Raw genomic sequence first — 24,690 nt, 5'->3', positions numbered from 1 at the left:
AAAGCAGCCCAAAGGTAGTGACCTCTCAGGGTTAGGGAAACTGACTTCAATCTAACACTGAGGAGGCCCTCCAGAGGTGGCCTCCACCGACTCCCTAGTGGGGCTCATTCTCAAAGCTCAGGCCCAGGCAGGAGATGGTTTTGCTTAGCTGTTGGTCTATAGATGTGGTGAGCCTGGCCATTGGCATGAAATAATGACTATTTAATTGTTTTCTAAACTTGAAGGCCCTGTACACAATTTAGGATACTAACACCCCAAGAAGCTGTTCTCATGGGTGTGACTGCTGAACTCATTTGGGGGTAGAAGCTGAGGGAGCTGCCTCTGGTGAGTATTCCAGGGCCAGCCCTCTCCCCCAGTTCCTGGAGCGTGGATCTGGCAAGGTGCCCTTACTCTGGCTCCAGCACAGAGGGTTCAAGCCCCGACTGATCTTGACCATCTGAACTGCCAACTCTTCCTAGAAAGTCAGGACTTGGCTTTTACCCTCCACTTTCAGATGGTTGCTCTTGTATTTCTGTTTTTAAGGTACAAACAAGGAAAATGTGTAATGGAATTTTGGAGGATGGAAATGTGCACAACTAGACATTTGCTTGCAGCCTGAAAATATTTCTTTGGTAACAAATTTCTCAGCAAATTCTTTGTTTTTTCATAGCTAGTTGGTAGGATGTCCTTTTGGGGGATGGTAGAGATATAGGGTGAGGTGAGGGAAGAGAAGGAAAGGGATGCTTCTCTAGGCATTTAGAGAACACTCTAGATCTGGATCTCTAGATCTCAGCTTCTGCTTCATGAAGATTCCACCTGCCAGGGTGCTTGCAGGGTGTGGGTCCCTAGAATTTGGCTAGCAGGCTGAGACTGAACATAGAGACAAACATAGGCAGAGACACACACACGCACACACACTCTCTCACACACACATACTCTCCCACACACGCACACTCTCACACAGTCTCACACACATGCACACACACACACACACACGAGGCATATACAGAAGAAATGTCTTGGCAAAGCGCCTAAACCTCTTTTCCGCTGGTGTGTGATAGTTGCCCATGATGGTCAAGTCTAGCTATCCACTGGCATCTTGGCCCAGTGCTTGGGCTCCCTTGCTCATGAACAAGGAGTTCTGTGTTTCTCAGGCTTCAGTGGGGCAGGGAGGAAGGCCCAGAGGGAGAAAACCTACACCACATTAACTCCAGAGTGTTGGGCAGAGTTCCCTGGAGGCTTGAGCCATTGCTGCCCTCTTGGATCCATCCTGCAAACCACCACAGCTGCCCATCACTTCTCAGAACTCTGGGAAAATGCTTGAAGGTCTTCTGGGTCAATCCCAGCCTGAACAGGACCAAAATGGAGACAATTCTGACAACACACCTGGGTACTTGTCTTACCTGGCCTCAGTAAACCAACCTCTAGGCCTCAAAAAACAAAGTAAAACCCTGTTTTGCTTTACTTCTTAAACATTCAGAACCAGGAAACCTGGCTCATGCCTGTAATTCCAGAACTTTGGGAGGCTGAGGTGGGCAGATCACAAGGTCGGGGGTTCGAGACCAGCCTGACCACCATGGAGAAAGCTCTTCTCTACTTAAAAATACAAAAATTAGCCTGGCATGGTGATGCACACCTGAAATCCCAGCTACTTGGGAGGCTGAGGCAGGAGAATTGCTTGCTGTGGTGAGCCAAGAGCATGCCATTGCACTCCAGCCTGTGCAGCAGAGCAAGACTCCGTCTCAAATATATGTATATATATATATATATATATATATATATATATATATATATATATATATACACACACACACACACACACACATATATATATATACATACATATATGAATAAAAAACATTTAGAATCCTTTGTTTGGGACTTTTAAACATTTGTCTTAACTGTCTTTTCTCTTGTTGCATTTTATAGCTGCCATTTAAGACCTTGTCTATTTGTCATATTTCACTTTAAGACTTGACTTTAGGTCTGTTCTAATAATCTCTAGAGTATTTTAGCAACATGTGTTGATGTAACAATGGCACGTCTCTATAATAGCAGACAAGAAAACATCAGGAGCAGCTATGAGGACAGGAGAAAGAGGAAGAATGAGGACTCTCAGGGATCTCTATGTGGCATTCTCCTGCCCACGTAATGACAACTCTCCAAAGAGACCAACTTTGGAAGAAGCTAGAGACTCAAAGATTAACCTTTTATTGAGCCTTAAGCCTTACTGTTCACAGGGCATCTTTGACTAGCTAGGTCGTGTTACCTCTACCACCACACAAACCTGTTTTCACATGAGGAGCTAAGTTTACAAGGTCCGTGGTCTCAAAAATGAATAACCGTTGACAATGAAATTGGAGAGCAATCCCTGAGTGATTGCTACATGGTAACAATAGGAAGCAGCATAAGACACAGCCCCTGCCCTCAAAGCACCCAGGTCTACTGATGCCCTGGATGTTTCCTACATGACCCCATGTGATTGTTGGAGTATTTGGTACCCTCTCCCCTTGGCAAGTGAATCCCCTGCTGGGATGGAAGGAGAGATTGGACTTGCTGGAGTTGGACATCTGTGGTATCCCAGGATCAGCACTTTTAGCTCAGAGACACATTTCTGTCTTTAAATACCTAGTATGGCCACCTGAGAAACTACAAAGCATCAGTTCTACCTTTGGATGTAAATTCAGAATTTGTTGGTAGCCATGAATACTTGGGCCATTAATCTCTGACTCCTTCCCAGATTTGCTCCCGGTGCCCTTGAGTTATTTTGTAGTTTCTCCATCCGTGGTCTTTCCAGGAGAAGAAAGGGGCCGTAGGATTCCCTGAAGACGCCCCCCTACCCCCACCAGCCTGGAAACTGCATTCTGCTTTTACCGGAGCCAACAGCACTGCTTACATACCTGAATATTCTGGCTGATTTTTAATATGACACTGTCTCCACTAATGGTAGGCATGGAGAAATTTCTGAGCAGCCAATTCTTTCATCCTTGTTTTCTAATGATCTGGTAATTTTCAATGATTTCATGATATTGGGGCAATTAACTTAATTTGTTCACAGAGTGATATAAATGAAATGAAGTTATTATTCCATATCTGAGGCAGAGGTTGGGCATTTTCAGAGAGAGTTCTGGTTAGTGGCTCCAGATAACAGCCTCAAGGCAAATAGAAAGGAAAGCCAATTTCTTTCCTTCAATATGCTTATGCAGATTGCCTTGGTTTGGCAGAACTGGCCGTGAGGAAAGGAGTGGTGCAGTGCAGCTCATGAGAGGTCTCTGGAGAGCTGCCTTTTGAATTAAGTTCAGGGTCAAATGAGAAGTAACACCCCCGTGGATGAAGTCCTTATTTCTGGAAGGTACTCACTGTGCACTTCTTTCCATGGGAGTGCCAGCTCTAGGCCACATTTAGGATGCTGAGGGGTGAGACTCGGGGAATGCCAGAGGCCAGCAGAGACAGGATCCTCCCAGGTGGAGGATTTTCCCACCAGGATGGTGTGGGAAGCCATGGGGTGTGTTTCCTACTTGCTAGGTCACATGGTCTCTCTGGAGACTTAAAAAAGTAGTTGAGAAATAGCTCTTCAACATAAGAAAAAACGTTTTTAAAAATTATTTTTTAAAAAGCACAGCCAAGGGTAAGGATTACAGAAATTCAGGGGCTGAGCAGTAGATCTCTGGCTGGAATACCCAATCAAGTTATTTTCCACAATACTCTCTTGCAGTCAGGGGGCCAGAGAGCACTGTGAAGGGGCATAAGCCACGGCTGTGTTCTCCTTAGCAGGCTGAATTTGAGAGGTGCAGATAACCCTGATCTCCTCCAGGGAAGGCTGGCTCTTGGCTCTATGGAAAAGGACTGCCCAGTTCCAATGGCTGCCATTGAGACAACGCTGTGACCTCAGCATCACCGAGATTCCATGCACCTCTGAAACAGACGTCAAAAGTAATGTCATGGGAGTGTGTGAGTCTCTAAACCGTGGTCCTGCTACAGAACGCTTGCTGTATTTTTTTAAATGTCTTGTCCAGAACTTAGGGAGGCAGATTTGATATAAATTTCATTCCAAGCCACCTGAAGGTTTCGATCCAGCTGGTACCCCCTCCATATCCTCCGCTTCTCTGCTTTTACTACCTCCAATCTCAAGTTGATCTGCAAGACACAACAGCTGGTTCTGTGGGGGGGGGGTGTCATGGTGTGGAGGAGGACCAAGGGGTGGGGCTTTGAGGGAGAGACTTTGGAGGTAAATCTGGGTTGGGACGATGGTGGTCAGGCTGGTGAACAGAGAGAGCTTGGAATGGCAGGGGTCAGTGCTGCTAGAGACATCTGACACCAACTTCCTGGCCAGGAGCCAGCAGATGTAGGTTAAGGGTGTGTATGTGTGCGTGGGTCTTCATGATCCTTTTATCTTCCCTTCCCACTAGGAGAAACACACATCTCAGGAGGAGTCAGGAGGTGCTGAATCTTGGAGCCACTGGGGATGGCAGCAAGGCAAGGCCTTTTAAAGAGGCCAAAGTAAAGCATGTTTTAAACTGCAAGCCTCTTAAAGTTGAAGGAACAGCCTACTTGCTAAGAGAGGCAAAGGATAAACACATCAGCTGGGACAGACAGGAGCTGAGGGCAGAGGCCAGTGGCTTTCAGACAAAAGGGCAAATGAATGAGGTATGCATATTTGGAAGCAATTTTAAGCAGAATTCCTATTTTGGCTTGGTGTGGATGGACAGACCAAAGCGATGGAGGAGAAGTGCTGAGCAGAGGAAGACGAAGGACAGGGAACTCTCGAGGATATAGCTAAAGATGGATGGGGAGCATGGAAATAACTCTGCCCCGGCCCATATCCCCCAGGTTGGAAACCCACTGGCTTTTGTGTTTCTCCAAGGTGGAATTCCAGCTAGAAGGAGAGGGCCTGTCTTGTGTGTTTGAAGTTACAGACACTGAGTTGAAATGCCCCTTCAGAACTCCCCTCAAGTGGTCTTTGAACCCAAGGGGATGGGTAGCCAGGCTCCCAGCATGGGGCTGTGGTTCCTGGCCCTCTTTTGCTCTTCCTGCTTTGTGTGTGAAGCTGTAGATGGCTGAGAGCTATGCCCTGTGCTACTGGGCATATCTGTCCTAGAACCAGATCAGGCCACACCCACTAATGCCATCTAAACAATGCTGGCAACGGCATCCACTTGAACCCCTACTGACTGGGAGTTCTGGTCAGCTTGCTGTGAAAACCCTGTTTCCTGCCTCTGGCCTTTTGTGTCCTGGTGTCCCAGGGAATTTGCATATCCCCAAGGGATATCACACAGCAGGTGCTCAAGGTACCTTTGAGGAATGAACAAACAAGGGTTTGGGTTAGGTGGTCTCCAAGGTGTGCCCACCCTAATGTCCTTGGAGGAATCTACTTTCTGACCACATCTCTCTATCCTCCTCCCTCATCACAGCTCTGGAGGGGCCCACCCAGCCTGGCATTTCTTGTGCATTCTGGCCCGTTCTCTGCCATGGCAAGGGCAGGAGGAGTGGTTTCAGCCACAAAGGCAGAGAGAGCCAGGCCTGCTGCCCCACGCAAGCACTGTGGGTTGCAGGCCGAGAGAGAGGGCTGGAGTCGTGCAGGCTGAGCTGACTCACCCCTGAGGGGGTGGACGTGCAGCAAGCAGCTCTCTCTATGACTCAGGACTGACTGCTTTTCTTCCATCCCTCTAGAACCCAGAGCCAAGATAGAGGAGCCCAGCTTACTTATGATGTTTATGGGGCATAGTGAGGGACAATTACTAGAAGTTGTGCCTGTCAGTCTATGGTGGAAAGATGCTAAGGTAGAATGGCTTTCAGGGCCTGGGTGGGGAAAACTTGGGGCCAGTATCTGACAGGCTGATCCCTGGACACTCCCTGTCCTTCCTTGTCACTGCTTGATCCCTCTGGCCCCCAGTCTCTTTCTCCAGCTGCAGACGCAGATGCAACTGGGCAAAGGGAGTGGTGCCGCTCTACGCCTCCTGGCCCTTGCATTCTGGGCCCTGTAACCAGGGACACGGGTCCTGGTTTGTAGCCTGCATTCTGTCTGAGCATCCCAGGAGGATGCCAGGCTCTGTACAGGATTCAGCATCCGCAGCATCCACCGACACAGAGAAGTCAAATCAAGCCGCTCCACCCCCCGTCCTGTTGCCAGGAGGCACTGAATGAGGAGTGCAGGAGCCACTGGGCCCTGCCCTTCAGCAATGCCATGCCCAGGCCAGCCTGGCCCAGGGATTTAGCCAGCGGGCACTGTGGAAATGCAATAGCCAATTCTTAGACAGAAATGGGTTTGAATCCAAGATTTGCCTCCCATTCACTGTGGGGCCTTAGGCAGAGGTTCTTCCTGCCTGAGCCTTGATTTCCTCATGTGGAGAGTAAGCACTCGGCTTTCATCTGATCATGTGTATGATGACCTCAGCCTGATGCCTGATCCATGCTATTAGGTCGTCCTCAAGTCAGTCTTCTTCTCATTTTCACAGCCAGTGCCACCTTTGCTTACCTTATTTCCCTGCTCTGGACACTTCTGTGCATCATGCAAAGCCTTCAGCAATTCCTCCTATGAGCTGTGCCCAGAAGCTCTGGGGCCAGGTTCTTTCCCCTCACAGGATCCCGGTGCCTGCTCTGCTCCCTGAAGGTCTTTCTCCTGCTCCTTTTCTCTGGAAAATCTGCACATGAGTCCCACCAAAGCCAAGGGAGCCTCTCCTGCCTTGCTCTCCTTCGGGGATTATCTCCATGCAGACGACTTGATCTCGGGAGGAGTCATCCCCATGAAGCCATGGATGCCTGATGACACGAAACACCGCTTCAGAACCCAGCAAGGCAATGGGGGTAAGGAAGCATCCACCTCCAGCTGCCAAAAGATGCCCAAGTCAGAATCACTGCATGCTAGAGTCGCAAGAGACCATCCCAAACCTCTCACTCCTCACTTTCGCATTCAAGGAAATTGAGGTCCAAAGAATGGAGTTCATTGCTGTAAGTCACCAGAACTGGGAGCATAACCAGGGCATCTTCATTCACAACTTGCGAATGTTTCTCTATGTTCATGATGCAGGAATCCAGGCTGCCCAGCACTTTCTATTGTTCAGTATATTTTAAAATACAGAATGAAAAAGAAGGGTGTTGGGAAAGACTGTTGGCCCAAGCAGTCAAATTGATTCCAATTTGGGATGTTTAGGGAGCAGTTTTTACACTTGATCTTAGCCAAAAGGCCGAGAAGCGATTGGGAACAGTTTTTGATGCTACAGTAACTTTTGTGAACAACCTCAGGAAAACATGACTTCAGACCCAAGTGCTGAGGAAGACCAAGAGGCTTCCTTAGAGCAGGAGGACGTTGCGTTCTCACCTCTCCAGCTCACAGAGGAAGAGAAGCTTGGATGTAGACCCAGGCGATGCATCAGGAGGAGAAGGGCAGGGGCCCATGGCTCAGATACCGACACAGAATTCAGCATGACCGCACAAGGGGGCCTGAAGACAGTCCTCTCATGACACCTGGTGGTTGTTCAGAGGCATCTCCCAGATGAACAGAAGTTTGTGGGTCCTGATTTCCTTGCGCCAGAGGTGCAACCCAGGCCTCTCCATGACTCTGCCTCTTGTCGCTTCCTCTCCTCTCGTGCCGGGGCTTTGGGTACCGTCTTGCTGTGAATAACTCCATCCCCAGGCCTGTGACCTGTGTGTCACCTGTCCACTTGACATGTCCTTTACAAGGGCTAACAGATAAGTCAAAACTGTGCTCCGAGTTTCCTCACTCACACAGGCCCCGCCTCCAAGCTGCCTCCTTGCCTATCTGCTCCATCCTTCCCTGACTTAGGCCAAACCTCTCAGTCCTCCTGGGCTATTCTCCTCCTGCCCCCAGGCAGTCTGTCTGCCCACAGAGAGACTGTTAATTTTGCTTCCAAAACAGAGTGATGGGGTGACCATTTTCCACCCCTTCTAGCCACAACTCTGCTCCATGCTACCAGTAACTTCCAGCCAGATGAGGGCGTTTGTGTTCCAAATGCTCTTCCAGATTCCACCCTTGACGCCTTCAGCCAGCTAGAGTAGTCTCTAAAAAACCAGAGTCAGGTCATGTGACACCTCTAATCAAAGCCATGGGTCTGTCCCCTTCTTGCTCAGAGTAAAAGCCACATGTGGACCCTGTTGGTTACCCCTCTGCTACTCGCCTCTCCCTTCCCAGCTCAGTGTGCAGCAGCCACGTTGGCTCCTCCTGGCCTGCGCCCTCTTCTCCCAGATCTCCACATGGATAAAGAATGCCTCAATTCCTTCATGTCGCTGCTTTGTTCAATTGTCACCTTCTCAAGGAAGCCCATCTTACTTAAAGCAACACCTGCCATCACTGCTCCCCAGCACCTTGGAGCCCCCTTATCAGGCACTACTTTTTTTTCCTAAAGCACCTGTCATCTTCTAACATACCATATGGGTTCCTCATTTTCTGTCCTTCTTGCATTGTGAATTGTCTGACTATTCCTGTCTACAGTCCAAACCCGTAAAGGCAGGGGCCTTTGGTTTGCCAACTGATGGATCCCGTGTGCCTCAAACCATGTCTGACGCATAGGTAGTGAAACTCTAAATGCTGTGGAATGAATGAATGATGGTTCCTGAGAGGGAGGGGCCCCATAGCCTGGGAAAGACGAACAGAAAAGGTGAGAGGGTTTAGACGTGGGGAATATTTGGAGGAAACTTAGGGTGGGTAAGGTAACTGGGGAGGGGTTAGGAGTTAAAGATGGCAGGTGACAGGTGAAACGCCCTCATGCATTACACTGAGGCTAACAATGTAGACTCCTTCCAAATAGACCATATCCCTGGGAATATATGTCTTGCGATGACAGTACGACTAAAAATATCTGGGAAGTACCCAAGCAGGATCCAGGGATGCAGGAGTTTCTGAAGGATCCCATGGGATTGGGAAGAAAATGCTGGCGCTGCCCATAAGCTGCTAATGCCCTAGAGGCAGAACTATCTAGTGGGAGAGAGCTACCTGTGAGGACATGCAGTGCTGCTCAATTAATCCGGTGTCCCTCACACTGGCTGCGACATGAGTGCAGGGTCAAGCACTGAAGACTGTGTGTTCAGAGCAAGCCTCTTCAGGCCTCAGAGTTATGGGCCGTGGTATGTGTGTGTGTGCTGGCCGTGGTGTGTGTGTGTGTGTGTGCTGGCTGTGGCATGTGTGTGTGTGTGCTGGCCGTGGTATGTGTGTGTGTGTGCTGGCCGTGGTATGTGTGTGTGTGCTGGCGATGGTGTGTGTGTGTGTGTGCTGGCCGTGGTGTGTGTGTGTGTGCTGGCCGTGGTGTGTGTGTGTGCTGGCGATGGTGTGTGTGTGTGTGCTGGCCGTGGTGTGTGTGTGTGTGCTGGCCGTGGTGTGTGTGTGTGCTGGCCGTGGTGTGTGTGTGTGCTGGCCGTGGTGTGTGTGTGTGTTGGCCGTGGTGTGTGTGTGTGCTGGCTGTGGTGTGTGTGTGTGTGCTGGCTGTGGTATGTGTGTTTGCTCGCTGTGGTGTGTGTGTGTGCTGGCTGTGGTGTGTGTGTGTGCTGGCTGTGGTGCGTGTGTGTGTGCTGGCTGTGGTGCATGTGATTGTGCTGGCTGTGGTGTGTGTGTGTGCTGGCTGTGGTGTGTGTGTGTGTGCTGGCTGTGGTGTGTGTGCTGGCTGTGGTGTGTGTGTGTGTGCTGGCTGTGGTGTGTGTGTGTGTGTGTGTGCTGGCTGTGGTATGTGTGTGTGTGCTGGCTGTGGTGTGTGTGTGTGTGCTGGCTGTGGTGTGTGTGTTTGTACTGGCTGTGGTGTGTGTGTGTGTGCTGGCTGTGGTGTGTGTGTGTGTGCTGGCTGTGGTGTGTGTGTGTGTGTGTGTGCTGGCTGTGGTATGTGTGTGTGTGCTGGCTGTGGTGTGTGTGTGTGTGTGCTGGCTGTGGTGTGTGTGTTTGTACTGGCTGTGGTGTGTGTGTGTGTGCTGGCTGTGGTGTGTGTGTGTGTGCTGGCTGTGGTGTGTGTGTGTGTGTGCTGGCTGTGGTGTGTGTGTGTGCTGGCTGTGGTATGTGTGTGTGTGCTGGCTGTGGTGTGTGTGTTTGTACTGGCTGTGGTGTGTGTGTGTGCTGGCTGTGGTGTGTGTGTGTGTGCTGGCTGTGGTGTGTGATTGTGCTGGCTGTGGTGTGTGTGTGTGTGCTGGCTGTGGTATGTGTGTGTGTGCTGGCTGTGGTACGTGTGTGTGTGTGTGCTGGCTGTGGTGTGTGTGTGTGTGCTGGCTGTGGTATGTGTGTGTGTGCTGGCTGTGGTGTGTGTGTTTGTACTGGCTGTGGTGTGTGTGTGTGCTGGCTGTGGTGTGTGTGTGTGCTGGCTGTGGTGTGTGTGTGTGTGTGCTGGCTGTGGTGTGTGTGTGTGCTGGCTGTGGTATGTGTGTGTGTGTGTGCTGGCTGTGGTATGTGTGTGTGTGTGTGCTGGCTGTGGTGTGTGTGTGTGTGCTGGCTGTGGTGTGTGTGTTTGTACTGGCTGTGGTGTGTGTGTGTGTGCTGGTTGTGGTGTGTGTGTGTGTGCTGGCTGTGGTGTGTGATTGTGCTGGCTGTGGTGTGTGTGTGTGTGCTGGCTGTGGTATGTGTGTGTGTGCTGGCTGTGGTACGTGTGTGTGTGTGTGCTGGCTGTGGTGTGTGATTGTGCTGGCTGTGGTGTGTGTGTGTGTGCTGGCTGTGGTATGTGTGTGTGTGCTGGCTGTGGTGTGTGTGTTTGTACTGGCTGTGGTGTGTGTGTGTGCTGGCTGTGGTGTGTGTGTGTGCTGGCTGTGGTGTGTGTGTGTGTGTGTGTGCTGGCTGTGGTGTGTGTGTGTGCTGGCTGTGGTATGTGTGTGTGTGTGTGTGTGCTGGCTGTGGTATGTGTGTGTGTGTGCTGGCTGTGGTGTGTGTGTGTGTGCTGGCTGTGGTGTGTGTGTTTGTACTGGCTGTGGTGTGTGTGTGTGTGCTGGCTGTGGTGTGTGTGTGTGTGCTGGCTGTGGTGTGTGTGTGCTGGCTGTGGTGTGTGTGTTTGTACTGGCTGTGGTGTGTGTGTGTGTGCTGGCTGTGGTGTGTGTGTTTGTGCTGGCTGTGGTGTGTGTGTTTGTGCTGGCTGTGGTGTGTGTGTTTGTACTGGCTGTGGTGTGTGTGTGTGTGCTGGCTGTGGTGTGTGTGTGTGCTGGCTGTGGTGTGTGTGTTTGTACTGGCTGTGGTGTGTGTGTGTGTGCTGGCTGTGGTGTGTGTGTGTGTGCTGGCTGTGGTATGTGTGTGTGTGCTGGCTGTGGTGTGTGTGTGTGTGCTGGCTGTGGTGTGTGTGTTTGTACTGGCTGTGGTGTGTGTGTGCTGGCTGTAGTGTGTGTGTGTGTGCTGGCTTTGATCTGGCTGTACCTGTTGGACATCTCATGAGTCTAAGCATATCTGGGAGACAGGGCTCTCACCTGGGGGTTGTAAGTTATAATTAGACGAACAGAAAGTTCTTGGTTGGAGACTAGGCCCTCCCAGTGACACCAGCAGTAATTTCAGAAAGAATGTCATTTGCTTGGGTGCCACAGTTTCTCCCATTCCACAGTGCTTTACCAGTTCATACAGAGTTTTTAAATAGATGCTCTTATTTGAGCTTCAAAACACACTGCTGTAAATACCACATTCCTCTGACAGATGAAAAAACAGTCTTTGGGCATTTTGGTAACGCTTTGACAGGAAGCAGCAGCAAGACTCAACAAGCTGCCAGTTTTCTGACTTCAAGTCCAGCTTTCTCCTTTCCCAAACCGCCTTCCTGCCTTGGGGGATGTCATGTTTGTTCTTTTTGTTCATAAGCCATCAGTTGTGTGGGAGAGGGGAGAAACTGGCTCTGAAAGAGGTGTCAGGTCTCAGGACCTCCTCTTGCTCTCAGTCACATGCACGGTTGTCACCCTGTCCCCCAACAATCCTTCATAGGACTTCAAAGCCACAAATGCCTCAGCCTGGAGCCATGAGGAGCATCTCAGTGTGGGAGAACACAGGGGCAATGGAACTCTCAGGGTGGCTGATAATTGCTTATTTAGAAAGTGGAAAAAATCCTGTGGTTATTTAAGATATCAATTACAGAACGTAAGTTCTGAGTAAGTCATGGCTGGTGGCAGTACACCAGGAGGGACAGGTAAGATTTCTATTTGCCAAAAGGTGTTTTGGAGTACAGAGACCAGGAATTCTGGCCTAGCAGGAAGTGAGCTGGCCCCAGGAGGGCTGGGCTGACTCTGAGGCACTGGAAAGGTACTTAATCTCTCCATCATCACCTTTAACATCAGCAAGTTGGGGATGAGAATTCTCACCTGTCAAATTCAAAGGGTAGTTAAGAGTGAAGTCAGATAAATGCAAAGTGACTTGTAAATAGAAAACTGAGATTCCAATGTCAGGAGCTGCTGCGTGGGTTCAGGCCCCCTCCCTACCCCCAACTGAACCCCCTTTTCTGTATAAATTTTATATCCTAGAAAATGCTTTTTTGCTTTTTCTTTTAAAGACGTGAATAGTTTGGGAGAAAATGGCAGACTGAGTGATAGAGGCCTTGCCCACTGTGAGAAAAACCCGTAGGACCCCAGGAGCTGCAGGTGCCTCTGCATAGTCGGGCAGCTTGCTGTCACTTTCCTACATTTTCCTGCTGTGGGGCTCTTGGCCCCTCTGCATAGGTTTTCATGTGGCTCTGCACTGCTGTCTGGAAAGGAAACCTCCTGAGGGCAGAGCCCACCGCTGCCCTGTCTTTCCTGTTTCTCTCCCTGCAGTGTCCCCAGGGCTGAGCACTGCATAGCACAAGCTCTGAGCACAGAAGCTCTGGCCTTTATGTGCATGAGCGGGAACAGCAACTTGGGGCTCATCCAGCTGCAACACTGGGGTCCATTCAGAGAGGGGAGGGGAGACTCAGAGCACGAGTAGGAAGATCGATTTTTAAAAATGACCTGAGGATTTACTGCAAGAAGTTAAAGGAGAGTACACACACACACACACACGCACACACACATGTGCACACACATGCACACATGCTCACACACATTCAGACATGTACACACATGCACACATACACGCACACACATGCTCACACATACTCAGACGTATCCACACACATGCACACACACATGTACACACATGCTCTCACACACTCAGACATTTACACACATGCACACACATCACACACAGACATGTATACACATACACACATGTGCACACTTACACACGCTCACATACATACACACATGCTCACACACAGACATGTATACACATACATGTGTACACATAACACGCACGCATGTGGTCACACTAACATGTACACATATAACATGCTCACACACAGACATGTACACACATACACACGCACACATACCCGCATGCATGCTCACACACTCATACATATACCCACGCACACATGCACCCAGACATGTACACGCATACACACATGCACACACAGACATACACACATACACACATGCACACACATATATGCATATATAGACATGTAACACATACACATATACACATGCTCACACACAGACATGTACACACATACACACACTGCACACACACACATGCACACGCACGAGACAAAAACAGTTCTCTGAGACACAGGGAGACAGGGGCCATGGTCTCTGGAGCTATGGGGTGAGCAGGGTTGGGGCACCAGGCTACAGTGGGGGACATATGACAAATGTAACAACCGCTTTCCAAAGTCCATTTGCTGGAAGTGGAGCAAACAGGGGCTTCTAACCTGGAAGAATCAGGCAGGCAAAATAACATGGTAGTGTAACTCACTGGGGGCAAAAGATGGAGTGGAGGGAGGTGTAAGGGTGCATGGAGGAGCTGGGGGTGGTGGCTGGGTAGTTCCAAACATCTTAGATCAAAACTCTAAAGCATCTGTTCTGTGCTGTTCAGTGGTTCAGTGCATCAAAGGTCTATGTAAACATTACCAAGTCTCTTAATTAAGGAAAAATAACGACAAAAAATTAAACAACACATGTTAAAGACTGACCGCAAGAGGGCTTGCCTATAGATAAAGAGAGATTTCAACATGCCAGGTAACAGAAAAGACATGTGCAGGAACTGTAGGAACTGTATAGGAGGAGACACCTCTTGGGAGGAGGAGGCGGCAGGAGGCCTTGCAGAGGCTGGGGTTGTGTCTGAAGCCAGGGAGCCAGAGGCAAGGGTGTGAGAGGTCAGGGGTAGGGGGCAGGGGCAGCAGGTGCCTGTGGGAGTGAGGTGCTCACATGGGGGCTGCTTTCACAGCAACTAGGAGGAAAGGTCCACCCAGAGCTCTCAGTAGATCACCCACCACCTCTAGAGAAGAGTCCAAACATGACTGGTTGTCCTCTTCTCATTCCTCTTCCAAATGAGCCTCAGGGACCTAGATGCCTGCAGGGACTGCTGGTGTTAAATGGAAACAGAGCCCCTTCAACCCAAGATCACGGGTGGTCCTGGGGCGAGGGTGCACTACGGCCGATGAAGTAGGCTAAGTCCTAGCCTTAATTCAGGGTGTTCCACTTTGAGGGAGCTCCCTTCTAAGATGCTGTGAGGAGGGAAAGGAGAGAGTAGGACAGGCAGTGGCTGGAGGAGAAGGTGGAGGCCAGAAGAGGTTTGGGTCCCTGCCCCAGCAGCTGCCCAGAGTGGTAAACATCCCCTCATGTTCTCGCTCCGCAACTCCCAGAGCTGCTTCCTCCTATACAGTGTGAGTCATGCCAGGGTGATTGTACGGGAGAGAGAAAAGATGCAGCAATCAGAACTTAACAGAAAAGGGGAAGGCCTAATGCGTTCCAAAGTTAAAAAAAAAAAAAAAAGATTTCAAAATAAAGCAACAAGGAAAAAAAAAACCTTCAAACCAATTCAAACAAACACATTAAATAAATAAATAAATAAATAAAATTAAGAAGGTGGGGAGAGAAAATAAATACAGGAAAAAAAAAAACGGGGAAAGACAAATGAGCGTGAGAGCAGGCACGGACAGTTAGGTACGGACGCCATGTACTTACGTTTACCTCGGTGATTGCTATATCAACAATGCTACCCACAACAATCAAGGCGTCAAATGTATTCCATGCATCACAGAAATAGTGCTGCATGGGGCAGAGAAGCCGAGAAGAGAGAGAGAAGAAGGAAAAAAAACCAACAACAAAGGACAGAAACAAAACAAAAGGGAGGAGGAAAAATGAAAAAAAAAAAAAAAAAAAAGGCATGGAAAAAGGGAGAGAAGAGAAAAAAAAATGAGAAAAGAAAGAGGTTACGTGGGCATATTAAACACTCTTTTACCACTCTACAGTTCTGGCGGCTCAAACCTGGAGACCCTGGTTTTCACAGGGTGCAGAGGCCTAACAAAAGCTGGGTTAGTTCCAAGGTGGCGTGGTGCTGTGGCCGCCCGGACACCAGGCGGTGTGTCCCCTGCACCGCCACTCTCTGCTCAGCTCCACGCCCCAGCCCAGCACAGCTGGGCAGAGCTGAGGTAAATGGAAAAAAAGGAGGAGAAGCTCCCACTTTTTTTCCCCACAGGACGACGGCAGGTTCAATAAAAGGCATGACTGGAGGCGGGTAAAAACAGGAAATTAAAAAAATAAATAAAAGAAGGTAAACAGAGAGAGTGAGAGAGAGAGAAACAGAGGAGGCAGAGGAGGAGGAAGGAGGAGTTTCCTGGGGAGGGCAGAGTAATACTCACATTAGTCTCACTGAGAATGACGTCAATTATGCTGCCAATTACGATGAGGAAGTCAAAAACATTCCAGGGATCACTAAAGTAACCCTACATAAGGGAGGGCAGGCAGGATGGGGATTAAAAAGGAATATTAGACAGACAAGCACAGAGCAACACCACCATCAGAATCATCGTCCAGGCACCTCCGTGTTGCCTCTGGAGTTCCGGACGCCCTCACCATGGCCAGTAGCCCAGGAGCCCAGGAACCCAGGAGCCCCAGAGCCCTGGAGGCTGAGCAGGGAGGGAGCAGCAGGGAGGCGACATTCTAACCCTAGTGCCCGAGTTCCCTCAGTCACTTGGCCAGCATCCTACAGATCCACCCACCCTATCCCTCCTCCATAGAGGCCCTGTTCACCTTCCACCAGGGGCAGGAAGGGGTGTGGGGACAGGGTGGTGCAAGTCGCCAGGGGGCAGGCTGTGGCTACTACGCTCTCTTTTCAGTCCACGCTCAGCATCTCCTGCATCCCCAGTCCTCTTCCAGCAGAAAGGCCTATCTAGAGGGAGGGAACACAGGGGTGTCACCCCTCAGACGGTACTGGGCTCAGTCCTATGGGTGAAGCTGGTAATAAAAAAGGCTTTGAAAACCACAACCATCAGTGTGGGCCTCAGGGTGCAGGTTATATAATATATAAAATCATATAAAGCTCAGAAATAAAAGAAGGACCAAATTATTAAAACAGGATCCACATGAAGTGCAACTCTTGCAGATCAAATCAGGGTAACCCTAGTTCCTGCACTGGACACGTCCCAGCATTTCCAGGGGCCGTTCCAACCCTGGCAAAGACTTTCCTAAGGGAAAGGAGGCAGAGGCAAGCTGGGGCTCCTAGTCTGTGAGTGGGTTATGTGGCTCTAGACAGAGCTTTCTGAGGCTTCCTAAGCACCTCCCCAGGTTTCTTCATGATCGTTTTAAGGTAGGGTCCTGCTGAATGCAAAAGGCACCCAGAGGGCATGCAGTGGTCAAAGCCTTGAGGATGGGTTTGCTAGGAATGGGCTGGGGGAGGCTGGCTGCCTAGTGGAGGATGAAGGCAGTAGTGCCCTGAAGGAGAGATTCTGGCACAGACAGGGAAGACCAGTGTCCTGACTTCACAATGAGGCAGTCAAAAACGTTCCAGGGATCACTAAAGCCTACATAAGGGAGGGCAGGCAGGATTTTATTTATTTTTCACCATATTTGGAGAAGAGAAGTGATGAATGTTCTTAAAAGACTTTTTTCATGTACTCGGACAACTGGTCAATCAAGAAATGGGCTGTCCAGAGGCCCCATGGGACCCCAGGTGTCCTGGTTGGATGGATTTCTTGGGTCTGCGAGGTGTAGGAGCCTGCAGAGCAATGTTCTGTGACTGCATACACCCCCAGGTACAGGCAGTCATATTCCCATGGGCAGAGGGGGAAGAATCTACTACTACACATTTGTCTACTCTAAGAAGAAACATTTATGCCTTTAGTTTAGAAATGGTCTGCAATGGGGACAAGACAGGGCTGGCCACATTTGTTCAGCGGGACCAGCATTTTCCTGCTCTCTGGGCTTCCAGGAGGTGGAATTTTAGAGGTCAGAGTAGGGTAGGAAAGCATGAAGCGACCCGAGAGGTTCCCATATCTCTCCTGAGCTTACTAGAAGGCTGCCAACTTTGCCTTTTCATTTCTTACTCATAAAGCCAAGAATCTGCTTTCTTCCCTTTCCTCCTGGCTCTATCCAGCTCCCTTAACTTCCCACTTCCCAGCCATGCCCTCTTTCCAGAGGGACCAAAAGACATGCTGTCCTAGGGCTGTTATTCTTAGTGAGGGAGGTCAGGTCACAGGGAAAGGGGCCTTTCAGTTCCCAGGCATTTCTGCCAAAAGAAAACAGAAACGCCACTATGGAGACTCTGGACGAGCCAGGACAGCCAGGACTGGGGAAGTAGAGATCAGTTGACCAGGGCGTGGGTGAGGTGAGGGTCAGCTTCAAATCAAGAATGTCTTGTTGGCTTCCCAGGGTATTTTTCTGAATATAGTGGAGCCTGTGAGGCAAACAGACTTCTCTCTTCCATTTAAGCCACATGCTATTAGCAGGAAATAACCAATTCCTCCCAGGTTCTCAGATGTCATTCACAGGGCAAAAGGAGAATGGTGATTTGGGGGGGAGGGAAGGAGTGAAGACCCCAAATGAACTATGGCTATGCATAAATCTTAAATTAGATTTTGGAAAACACTGGGCCACTCTCTCCATATGAATACCATCTTTGTGGGTAGAGCTATTTCAGAAGGGAAGGGCAGGGAAGTCAAGGAAGAGAAGGGAGAAACAAGAACAGAATCCGGGAATTGTCTGCACCAGCCTAGAAAATGGGCAAGAAAACATTATTTGGGTGTGGGAGCAGGAGCGAGAGGAAGAGGGGAGTGTCAGTGCTTAGGAAAGGCGGGCGAGTTGGAATCTTCACCAGAGACCTGAAACAAAATGGGCGAGTTGGCCTTGGTCTGCAACACCTCTGAGATGGAGAAAGGAAAAGGAAGAAATGGACAGAGCAGAGCAAAGGTTTGGTGTTGAAAACCAGAGAAACACACACAATTAATCAGCAGGCGCACCAGGGTGAAGGGCTGAGACCTTAAGGAACCCTGTCGACCACCTGGCTGTGCACCCCTGGTCCCCCTTTTCCCGGATTTCTTTGTATATATACATGCATACAGAAGGAAAGCAGAAGACAGTCAACTCTTTCGTGACCACAGCCCCCTCCGCCCATGGCTGCACGCTGGATCCCACTGGATTGGCACTGGCTGGGCTCTGTTGGAGTTAAGGCCTCGTGCCTCACACTTGCCCTCGGCAGGCTGTGCTACTGCAGGCTTTAGACTGACATCTCTCTTTGGTGGCACACTACCTGGGGGGCTGCAGAAACCAACCAGGTCCCTTGTTGCCAAGAGCTCCTGTGCACACAGCTCTGGGAGATTTACACAGAGCTGAATGCAGTGGATGAGGGCACATGTCTAGGGGGGTAAACAGGGTCCGTTTAAGAAGGCAGCTCTTCACCCTGCCCCATCCTCCCACCCTCCTGCCCTTGATGCCCAGAGCCCCTCAGTCCTCCAGCTGGGCCATGAAGACAGTTTCAGGGCCAGCTTTCAGGCCTCCGTCCCCATTGTCCCTTTGTGCCCTCCTCCCACCGTTTCAACAGTCCCTTCCTCCCACCTGGACCACACCTTGCCCGGAAACAAGGCCCAGGTGCTCCTTGCTGGTCCCCACATCCCCAGGTGGTTGGGTCCCAGGAGGAATATTTTTCCCAACAGTCTCTGGAGTGTAGGGGTTTGACACTCTGTCTCACCTCTCTTCTGTTTTTGCCCTCTCCCTCAGTTGCTGGAAACCATTGGTAATAGGGGTTTTAAGGATGTAATGGAGAAGGGAGGTTTGGGGAAAATCATATTCTTCTTACAGAATCAGTCTGACCTGGAGCCTGGTTATACCTGCTGCCCCTTATTTCTCTGATGACTGCGTCCTGAGTGGTTGAGAAGTAAGGGGTTGGAGAAAGGGTTTCCTGGCTCTCTTTGAAGTGGCAAACCAAACCTCTTACTGTCCAGCTCCTCAGAACCACCCAGGGTGGGCTCCCTGGAAGGGAAAGTGTTTTTGCAGGTGGGAGCCTTGCCCTCGCCATTCCCCAATCCTACAGTGGATTCCCCACTTCCAACTCCCCACTCTGGGGGTGTGTTCAGAAGATGGGCCTCTCCTCTGGCCATCCCAGGGCAGGTCCTGTGTGCACCCCAGGCTCCCAGTACCCAGGCCTGAGTGCCGCAGCACCTCCACTCACTGACAGACGTGGGCTGAGAAAATGGACACCAAATTGATACTGGCATCAGAAAATCATTGCTGGGAAGGAACAAGTGCTGCAGAAGCATCACAGGATGCACTGCACATGGACAAGAACTTTGGATTTCCTTCCATTTCGGTTATCCATGCCCCGATTTGGCTCCATCGTTGGAGATACACCACATTGAAAGAGGCAGCATAGTGGTTAAAAGCATAATCTCTGGAGGCAGATCTGGGTTCAGACACTACCTCTGCCACTGACTAGCTGGACAGCCTTGAGCAAATAACTTCCCCATGCCACTGTTTCCCCACCTAGAACATGGGATAAAGCACAGAGTTGAAATGAGGATGAAAGGAGGCCATGTGTCCAAAGCACTCAGAACCTGCCGTCTCTTCTGCTCCCACCCACAAAGCATGTGTGTCCTGGCCTTTCACTGCTTTCTTCTGGTCCCAGATACTGTGTCTTCACTGTGGGGCCATGGTCCAGTGACGCTTCCTGGACTATAAAATGCCTACTTCCCAGGTCCTCTCCTTTTGGAGACAAGACAGGCTCATCTTGCAATGGGAAGAGGGATGAGATGGTTACCTATGTAGGAGACTGTGGGCCTCTTGCCAGCTGGAAGTGCACTTCCCAAGCCCTCTGTTTGCAGTTGCCAAAAACCAAAAAGTAACCAAAGTCCAGTGTCCAGAGGCTTCCGCCGAATTACAGCTTCAAATGCAATTTCAAGAATCTCGTCATCACTACTGTCATCTTTATTCTAGCTGGCTGGAGACTGAGCTTTCTGGAAGGGAGGTCATCATAATCTGATTATAATCCAAACAAGCACTGGCCCCCTGTCCTTGCATAGGGTTAATGTGACGACAAATACTTAGAAAAGCATGTTGAAAAGATCCAGAAGATGTCTATTCTTTATACGGACTCTATCTGGCCTCCTCAGAAACAGGTGTTCTGGATGTGTGAATGTTCCAGATACAGGATGCCTGACTCTCTGATGACCAAAATCCTTGAATTTTTACCTTTTTAAAAAGATGTTCACTTTAAAGACAGCTGTTGCCCCAGCTGGAGTGCAGTGGTGTGATCAGGGCTCACTGTGTCTCAAAATCCTCAGCTCCCAAGTACTATGCCCCTCTAATTGTTCAATTTTTTTGTAGAGATGGGGACTTGCTATGTTGCCCAGGCTGGTCTGGAACTCCTCACAGGTGAGGAGTGATCCTCAAGTGATCCTCCTGTCTCCACCCTCCAGAGTGTTAGGATTACGGTGTGAGCCACTGCGCACAGCTGGCCACTGTCGTTATTTACCAGCCTTGTTCTGTGTCCTTCCTAGTGAAGTAGGAGTCACAGGTTCTATTTTGGGTGTGGGACTCAATGGCAGGGAGACAAAGCCTAGGTGTGTGAAAGGAGGAAGGAGGAAGCTGAAGGTTCTGGAATCTTGAGTCTGTCTCTCAGGCCTTTTCTGCCCATCCTCCAGGTTGATAGTATTCAAACTCTCCTGAATGAAATCTGGCTGATGCCTTTGAGATTGGTGACAGGGTGCAGGTTGTCATGGCTGCATTTTGTAAGACTCGAGTTCACGTAGACAGTTAACTGCTAGGTTTTTAGGAACCACTCTTCCCTCTGAAGAAGGCTCAGGTCACTCTTCTTTTATCGAGAGGGGGCGGCAGAAGGGGGCACATTTTCTGTCTGTTATGGGAGAGCTGCGAGGGGACTGCTGTGGAAGGGGTGACGGGAGCATGTCTTTGCCCTTGAATTCTGCCTCCTTAGCTCCTTCCCTGCCCAGAGCAGAGGCTGCCCTGCCATCTCCTCAGAGGCAGAACCAGCTTTCAATCAGGCTGGCTGCAAGAAAGCATCCACAAGGAAATCCGCACACCTTTTTCGCTCCTTGCCTGGGCGGTGCTGTCTAGGGATTTGGAGGGCAGAGGTGCTGTCATTACCGTGGCTCATTTCCTTTTCTTCTCTGTTCCTTCCTTCATGCCTCCCTTATCTGCCCAAAGAAACGCAGGGGAGGCAGCCAGCTCCTGAGTTCCCTGGCCCCATGGGAAAGCTGACTCTGAATACCTGGTTTCCCCTCCGAGGACACATGGGGTACAGAGGGGCTACAGGACTTCCGGGCTGGATTGGAAGTGGGGTTGCTGAGATTGATGGAGAGTGGGAAAGGACAGAGGGTCTTCTGAAGGGCCCCTGCTGACAGGGTTAGGAACATCAGTCAGAAAGCAGCTGGAGGCTGCCAAGGTGAGGCACGGCCGAGGGAAAGAGGGGCAACAGGTGGCTTCACTGGACCTAGGGAAGGGGATCCCTGCAAGGGAGCAGAGGTTCTGCTTGAGTGAACAAGCACTGGAGAGAAAGCAGGTGCGCCGGGCAGGGGGCTGGGCAGAGGTGGTTGGCTGTGGGGGAGGAGGCTGTGCCCGGTTCCTGGAAACACTGATCTTTTCTGGGTCTCAGCCTGCAAAACTGAGAGATGGGGAGAGCCAAACGAACTAGGGAGAGGAGCTGGGTCCCACTCGCAGCTGGCAGTGGCGGTGGCGGCGGCGGCGAAGTCTCAGTGCCTATGTGTCTATGCAGAATTGATCCCATTGAATATCATGAACACAATGGTAACCGACACCACGCAGAGATAACATAAATTGTATTACACCAGGATGCCATTTAGACATAACAGTAATCATGGAAATTAGCAGCGCCTAATGGAGAAGGCACAACTGGAGCACACAGCTGCCGGCAGCCTGGGAGGCAGTGGGGATTCTACCCTCCCCTGTCAGCTCCCATCCTGTGATGTGTTAATTCAGGAGCACCCAAGGCACACACTGCACAGCCAGCTTGAGGACAGCTCGGACAAAGGGCACGAGCAGGCCGGGGCTGGGTGCTTTCCTGTGAGAGGACCCCAGGCGGGTGGGGGCCAGGGGGCTGCCATCCTAGCTGCCGGAGGAACACACACTCCTGAGAATGCACACTTTTAACTGCACACTTTCTGCTCTCATTTTTCTTTGGAACTAAGGTTTTCCTCCCCAGGACATGTTTGAAGGCTGTCTTCCATTTATTTACTCATTCATTTATTTATCTCATCAACACAAAATAAGCGCTTACTAGAGGGCTGGAACTCTGCAAGACTTGGGCATACAAACATGAATCAGACCTCCTGAGGCCTGCCATCTGCCCTGCTGGGAGCAGATGAAAATTTGGGGTTATGGGTTAAGCTCCATTTGGGGGCCTCCGGAGGCTCTTTCTCTGCTTCAGATTGCACCTGGGTGGATTGGGGGATCCCAGTAGCCGCTTCATACTATTCATGCTGGAACAAATGAGCTGTTTTCTGCAAAGGCGCCTGCAGGACTAGGGTGCTGAATCAATGCCTCCTTGGAGAGGTGCAAGGCGGGGCAGGCACATGGCCATGCACAAGGCGACTTTGAAGGAAAGGCAGGAAACAAGCAGCAGCAGGTGTGGCTGGAACAAGGAGCAGCAGTCTCTCCTTTGCTATGGGACAGGCTTTGACCTGTGGCAGCCTTCAAAACCGCCAGCCTGCCTCGAACCCCTCCCAGTCCAATCCAGAGGACCAAGGCCCTGGAGAGAACTTTCCAAATGCAGATCAGAGGCCCCTTCCTGCTCAGCACTCTCAGACAGCTCCCATACCCATCCTATCCCCCCTGCCCTGTACCCTCTCTAACCTAGTGGGCGGGTGCTCCTCTGCCAGGACACCTGGCCAGCAACCTGCATCCACATTTTTGAACAAGATGTGAATAAAATGATACACTGCCTTCACTTCCCAAAATGAGCCTTGGGTTGTGCAGGCAGGTTACTCAACCTCTCTGTGCCTCACCTTCCCTACCTGCAACATGGGAGTAACCAGAGTACTTGCCTTTGTAGGGTTTTTAAAATTTCATTTTATTTTTAGAGACAGGGTTTCACTCTGTCACCCACACTGGAGTGCAGTGGTGCAATAATATTTCATTGGAGCCTCCATCTCCTGGGCACAAGAGATCCTCTCGTCTCAGCCTCCCAAGGAGCTGGGACTACAGATGTGTCCCACCACGCCCGACTAATTAAAAAATATATATTTTTTGTAGAGATGAGGCTTCTTGCTATGTTGCCCAGGGTGGTCTTAAACTCCTGGGTTCAAATGGCCCTCCAGCCTCAGCCTCCCAAAATGCTGGGATTACAGGTGTGAGCCACTGTGCCTGGCCCCTCTTGGGGCTTTGTGAGAAGGATATGAGTTCATGCATGGCACAGAGGAAGGGCTCACTGGTTGCTGCAGTTGCTATTACTGTCGTTGTTGGGGTTCCTGCTGAGAGGCTGTGCAGTACCTTCCTGCACTGCCCACAGCCTCTGCGTCACAGAAGGTCCTTCCTGCTCCTAAGCCAGGCTAACCCAGTGCATGGCCGGAAGCAATGGCAGCACTCTGGGCTTCAGTGGGTCGGGTTATCAGTGACGCACCCTCTAGGTCTAGGAATCCCTCTTCCTCGTGCTCCAGTTTCTTTCCCCGTGGCAGGGCCAGAGACGGGAACCACAGTGTAGTTTCCCACCAGGCTTTCTTTTTACACAGTGTGAATAGTTTTCTACATTAAATAATTAAATGTAATAGCTAATACTACCCTTCCCACACAAAGGCTTTATGCAAGTCATATAATTACTTTTTATCATTCATAGTGACTTTAAAGCTCTCCAGCACCAGGCAGGAAAGAAACCTGTCACAATGTTGCAACAATATGCAAATCCGTGGGTGCAGAGCCACAGAGGGAAGGTCCTCCTGGCAGAGCTGGGGCCTGCCTTTCTAAGGAGTGCTGCATGGCAGCAGGCGCCCCGTGGGCACTCTACAAATAAATAATAATCAGGGGAATGCCGACTCTCTAACAAGCCGCTAAGAAATAGGGGTTTGGCTCACACAGCTTTGGCCTCTGAATTCTGTGCCAGCGACGAAGGCTGGGGCGAGAGGCATTGTTTCATGCCCTCAGCTGCCGTCCTTCTTTCCTGGTCCCTCTTCTACCCCTTTTAATGTATTTCTGCACCTCGGGGTTTCTGCAGATGGTGCGAGACACTGGTTTTTCAATGGATTGGATAAATAGGTTTCATCTAAAAGTCACTAAGAGGCTGAGTCAGCCAGCCTGAAACTAAGTGTGGTTTCTTAGAGCGGTGGTGACACTGGCCACCATGGGGCACTGTGGTGCTCTGCGGGACATGGAGTACACAGTGGGTGGGCAGACCGTCCCAAAAAGAAGAGCACTGGGTCTAGAAAGGATTGAAGACCCAGCCCAAGAGAATGTCTAGGTTTCCATACGATTTTTGAAATAAAATTCTTGCACACTCTTGAAGTT

General features: G+C 50.4%; 1 protein-coding gene across 50 annotated transcripts in view; it reads right to left on the bottom strand.

The window, feature by feature from the left end:
- CACNA1C (calcium voltage-gated channel subunit alpha1 C) overlaps window positions 1–24,690 on the bottom strand; it is a 725,791-nt gene that overhangs the window by 50,122 nt on the left and 650,979 nt on the right. For 27 of the 50 annotated variants that reach the window (XM_078338402.1, XM_078338405.1, XM_078338401.1 and 24 more), the window contains one exon: window positions 14,911–14,994. In XM_078338402.1, coding sequence (XP_078194528.1) covers window positions 14,911–14,994 — 84 coding nt within the window. Of the gene's footprint in view, window positions 1–14,910; window positions 14,995–15,587; window positions 15,672–24,690 lie in introns of all 50 variants that reach the window. The other 23 variants (XM_078338403.1, XM_035258332.3, XM_035258324.3 and 20 more) reach the window with 3 other exon arrangements.

Source organism: Callithrix jacchus, chromosome 9, assembly GCF_049354715.1.
Source record: "Callithrix jacchus isolate 240 chromosome 9, calJac240_pri, whole genome shotgun sequence".
NCBI lineage: Eukaryota > Metazoa > Chordata > Mammalia > Primates > Cebidae > Callithrix > Callithrix jacchus.
This window is presented reverse-complemented; position numbering and strand designations above follow the sequence as displayed.